The following is a 5,477-nucleotide window of genomic DNA, read 5'->3' on the forward strand; positions in this document are numbered from 1 at the left end:
GGAATTTTTCTGAGGTCAGATTCGGATTCAGCGCAGCAAAAACCTTCGGGTATAGTAGGTCTGGTCTCTGGTTCTGAGAATTGTTGGCCTGTGTTATTATTAATTTATTTTTTTTAAAAAAGTTTGTCTACTTTAAAAGATAACTCTTCAACAAAATACTGGAATTTTCAACAAAATAATTTAATTTTTAACATAAGTTAAATATTCAACCTAAAAAGACAAATTACCAACGAAAAATTGTCATAGTTTATATTTTCATCAAAAAAGAATGAAATTTATACAACAAAAGAAAAGAATTTTAAAACCAAAAAAACGAATTTCCAACAAATAAAAATTTTGGAGTAAAAAAATAAATAAAAGTTTATCTAAATTATTGAACCTTCAAACCAGAAGGCAAATTTTCTTTATAAAAATTCCGTTTTTAAACAAAAAATATGACTGTTCAGCCAAAAATTAATTTTACACGAAACTGATGCATTTATATGCAAAAAAAAGAAAATTCCAAACTAAAAAAGAATTTTTTTACAAAAACGCGAATTTTTTACGAAAAAATATAAATCTTAAAAAATGGAAAAAGTTCCATTTTCTGTTAGAAATTTAATTTTAAACAAGAAAAAAAGAAGTATTTTCCACTAAACAGTTAAATTTTCAACCAAACATGAGCCTTCAATAAAAAAAATTTCACAATGTAGTTTAACTTTGACCAAAGTAGTTGAATTTCCAAATGAAAAAGATTAATTTATAACAAGATAATTCAACTTTTAATCAACGGGATAACTTTTCAACTTAAAATATAAAGCTTTAACAAAAAAAAGTGATTTCTTAACAAAGCGATCTTTAGCGATTCTTAAATGAAAAAGATAAATTTTCAAAAAAATAGTTGAATTTTCTATTGAAAAAGATTTTAGTCGTGTTTTCACGATAGAACTATGAATTTTTTAACAAGAAATAATTTTCTACCAAAAAAATTGAATTTTCAATCCAAAAAGACGAATGTTTTCAATGAAAAAGGATTAATTTTCTACTAAAAATATGAATCTTGGACAAAAAATGATTTCTTAGCAAAGTGGTTCAAACAAAATAATTGAATGCTCTGAAGCAAAGAAGATTAATTTTCAAACAAATTGTTGCATTTTCATTCAAGAAAGATGAAAATTTTTACTGAAACAGATGAATTTGTTTAATCGCAGATAAATTTTCAAAAACCATATTTAAATTTTCATACAAAAAAGATTTTAGTTTGAAATTTCAATATTATGATATGAGTTTTAAACAAGAAGTAAATTTCCTACGAAGATACTTACATTTTCAACCCGAAAATGTGAATTTTTAACAAAACAGTCTATCCAAGAAAAATAAACTTTCTACTACCAAAATTTGCCAAAATATGAATGTCAAAGAAGTATATTTTTTATGCAATAGTTAAATTTTCAAAAAAGCATTTGAGTTTTCGACAAAAAAGGATGACTTTTCAACCAAATTTTGAAATTTTCAACCAAATAGTTGCATTCTTATCCAGTAAATATGAAATTTCTACGAAAATCGATGAGTTTTTAAATCCGAAAATCAAATTTTCAAAAAAAAAAAAGGTTAAATTTGTGTCTACAAAAGATTTTAGTAGACTTTTTAACACTTTTGCAAGATTGAAATATGCATTTTTTAACAAAAAATAAGTTTCTACGAAAGAAGTTTAATTTTTAATCCATAAAGAGAAATTTTCAACAAAAAAATAATTGAATTTTCTAGGAAATACTTTAATTTTCAACAGAACAGTTGCATTTTTAGCTAAGAAAGATGAAAGGATGAACTTTTAAATCCAAAAGACAAATTTTCAGAAAAATGTTTATAACAAAATTTTTCTACTTTCTTTACAGTCGCGAGGCATATAAGTTTTGTTTATTATGTTACTGATTTACTTACTTTACGGTTTATTTATTTAAAAAGAATTATAATTATGATTTAGGTGAATTTATATTTTTTTAGTTAAAAATTGAACTTCTCTGTTAAAAATTAATTTGTTTTTGGTTCAAGATTCAATTCAATTTTTCTTTTTTTGGCGAAAATTCAACTATTTGGTTGAAACTTTATATTTTGTATGTAAAAAATAAACTATTTGTTTGAAAATGTATGCACTTTGTAGAATTTTTTTTTTAGAAAATTAATCTTTATTGTAGGAAATTTATCTTTTAAGCATACTACTCACTATTCCACTTGAGGAGTCATCATTTTAGTTCAAGATTCATCAGTTTGGTTGAAAATTAATTTCTTAAACTGAGCATTTTTACTGTTCCATTTTTAGTGGAAAGCTGATCTTTTATAGTTGAAAATTTAACAATTTGGATGAAAATCTGCCCTTCTTATTGAAAATTCAAATATTTCATTGAAAATACACGTATTTTGTTAAAAAATCTTTTTTTTTTAAATTAGAAAAACATCTTTTTCTTTTAAAATTAATCTTACTGTTAAAAAAAAAATCGGTTAAAAATTCAAGGAGTCCAGCAAAATATTAAAAAATGTAGTTGAAAATTCATCTTTTAGCTGTAAAATAAAATTATTTAATTGAAAGTTAAACGCTTTTATTAAAAATTATATGTTTTTTTGGTTAAAGATTCATCATTATAATTAAAACTTCATTTCTTTGGTTGAAAAATGAGTTTTTAAATTGAAAACTTGTTTTTTCTTTGGTTGGAAATTATTGTTTTCTAACTGAAAATGTAACTATTATTCCAGTTGAATATTCCGTAATTTTAGTTGAATATTGAACTCTTTTTTTAACATTAATTTTTTATTAAAAATTTAATCATTATTTTTATTGTTTAAAAATGATATTTTTTAGTTGAAAATTCGTCTTTTTTGCTAGAAACTAGTATTCTTGGTTAAAAATCAATCTTTTCGATCAAAAATTTAACTATTCTAGTTAGGGATTCATCATTTAAATTAAAAATTCTTCTTTCTGCTTGTAGAAAATAATTTTTTAACTGAAAATTTAACTCATTACAATTGAAAATTCCATAGTTGTAGTTGATAATACATCTGCTCAGTTGAACATTTATTTTTTAACTTGAAATTTAATTATTTAAGTTTTGGTTGACATTTTATCTTTTTTGGTAAAAAATAATTTTTTTGTTCGAAAATTTAACTATTTCATTTGAAGAAATAGTTAAAAAATTCTTTTTTATTGTTGTTTAAAATTCAAGTGCTAAAGTTAAATATTCATAATTTTAGTATTTTGGTTTAAAATTTAACTATTTCAGTTGAAGATTCATAATTTTATTGGAAACTTTATTATTTTGGTTTAAAATTAAACTATTTTGTTGAATAGTAGGTTATGTACGTAGACAGTAAAGTTAAACTTTGTATGAAGATGCAGAATTGAACTTCGGAGCCGAAGGTGAGAACAATAAAATTGCATCCGAGTATAAAACAACTTCACTGCCGTGGTGCATACGATACTTTATTTGAAATAGATAAAATAAGCGTCCTTTTTCTTTAAATTGGCGCTCGATTGTACCACGTGCCGCTTATTTATGTGCCGCTCACCGCAGTACAATAAAGTGCTATTTTACTGCCGCTCCGCGGGCAGGCAAAGAGCGCTTATTCTGCCTATTTCAGATAAATTCCGTTTTTGTTGTTGAAAATTTATTTTTTCTTCTAAAAGTTGATCTATTCCATTTTTTGTAAAAAAATGGAAATTTTTTTTTGGTGGAAATCTTAATTTTTGCAAAACTTGAACGGGATGATGAAATCGTCCGCCGATTCGCCACCCTGAAATTTAAATACGGTCCCTGTCAGTCGACTCTTTGAATACTGTGCTTAAAAAAAAACCCTTTTTATTTTTAGGTCAAGATCAAATCAACAGAGCCGATCTCATCGGGCAACGCCTCCAACACCTCACAGCCAGAGTTCTCAGCACACCCACGCGACATCTCACAACAGCCATCTGCCTCCCCAATACCAGCAGTCATCATCCATGACCGTTCCACCGGTTCCTCATCCCCATTCTCACAGTCACGCCGCCCACTCTCACAATATGGCCGTCATCTCCCAAGGAAATTACATGACCGTTGCCTCTCAGCCCTTCCCGACCCAGAATACCTACGTAATTCACAATCGGGGCGGCAGATCTGGGGTCCCGACAACTTGCGCGACCGCCACCAATTTCTATATCCCCTCTGGCTCGATGCCTCACTCGCACACGGCCGCGCCTTCCCTGACAGGATCGGCAGGTCATCAGACCACCAACTCCTGCAGTCTCGCCAAGCTTCAACAGCTGACCAACGGCCTCGACATGATACCGCCAACTCCACCGCCGGGGATGAATCTCACCCCGCCGCCCATTCCCCACACGATGACGCCGCCCCAGACCTCGCGGCAACTTTCCACACCGCCGCAGGTGCCTCTCGGCTACGCAAAGAACTACTACAATGTGAATGCCGTGCCGCCAGGCACGCCCGGGGCCTCAAGTCGTTCGGCCTCGTCCCGCTCCTCGGCAAACGCGAACATGAGTTCGTTGACGCAACCCTACACGAGCGAGAGTCTCTACAGACAGTCGTTGGACCCGGGCGGCACGTGTACGCAAATGCAAAGCGCGGCGAGCCGCGTCAGTCCAAATGTGGCGCTCAACACGAATCTCATGGCGGCTGCGCAGTACGGTTACAGGGTTGCGCAGCCCGCGACAGGTTACATGAATCAGGCGGCGCAATTGGGCGGATTTATGAATCAGGCGAGTCAATTACCGGTTGGGGTGGTCAATGTGCCCGCGCCTTACACTCAGGACCCGCATCAGCAGAATCCGACCGCGGTTTACACGACCTATCACAGTTACATCAACGGAAGTCTCATGCAGCCGTTGAACAGCACGATGAGGCCGCGCTAACAATCGCGTGTTTTGAAAAAAAAAAAAAAAACAACAACAAACAAACAAAAAACTCGAAACTGATTTGGTTTGTGATGTCGCGAACCCCATAGAAGGATTCTCAGAGAGATTTTAATTCGAGCGTGGCAAAAACACCTCGCAGAATACTACTGTTCTTCTCTATATCTGGTGAGAAGCGACTTTTCGACTCTGTGAGTATTCTTCAGGAAGTTTTTTTTTTTTTGTTTTCTTGTAAATTACCTACCTGCAGGTGTCTTGAAGACGATCTTTCTGACTATCCCGTCGTACTAATACTGTTCTCTAATAGAATTACAAATCAAATCAGAGCTCGGAACTCGGGTCGAGTGAAGAGAAAATTAGGATCCAATTGGCTCTCTGAGAGGGGCGAGTGTCTTTTTTTTTTTTAAATTTAATTTAATTTAATTTTTTAATTTAAAATAGAACGACTGAAGAGTCGGTACTTGTGATAGAAGGATCAGTACACAATAGGATACCCGCTAAGATGCCTCTTCGAGAATATACTTTTGAAATATAAATTGTAGGTTTTAGAACTTTAGCTTTCTCGGAGAAACCGCGGTATTTGCGCCCTCTTAGGGAAGCG

General features: G+C 32.1%; 1 protein-coding gene across 2 annotated transcripts in view; it reads left to right on the top strand.

The window, feature by feature from the left end:
* LOC117182489 (histone acetyltransferase KAT6B) overlaps positions 1-5,320 on the top strand; it is an 80,895-nt gene extending 75,575 nt beyond the window's left edge. For both annotated transcript variants that reach the window (XM_033375680.1, XM_033375730.1), the window contains exon 7: positions 3,841-5,320. In XM_033375680.1, coding sequence (XP_033231571.1) covers positions 3,841-4,876 — 1,036 coding nt within the window. In that variant the 3' untranslated portion in view covers positions 4,877-5,320. The remainder of the gene's footprint in view (positions 1-3,840) is intronic.
* The last annotated feature ends 157 nt before the right edge of the window (positions 5,321-5,477 follow it).

This window comes from Belonocnema kinseyi, chromosome 1 (genome assembly GCF_010883055.1).
Source record: "Belonocnema kinseyi isolate 2016_QV_RU_SX_M_011 chromosome 1, B_treatae_v1, whole genome shotgun sequence".
NCBI classification, from domain to species: domain Eukaryota; kingdom Metazoa; phylum Arthropoda; class Insecta; order Hymenoptera; family Cynipidae; genus Belonocnema; species Belonocnema kinseyi.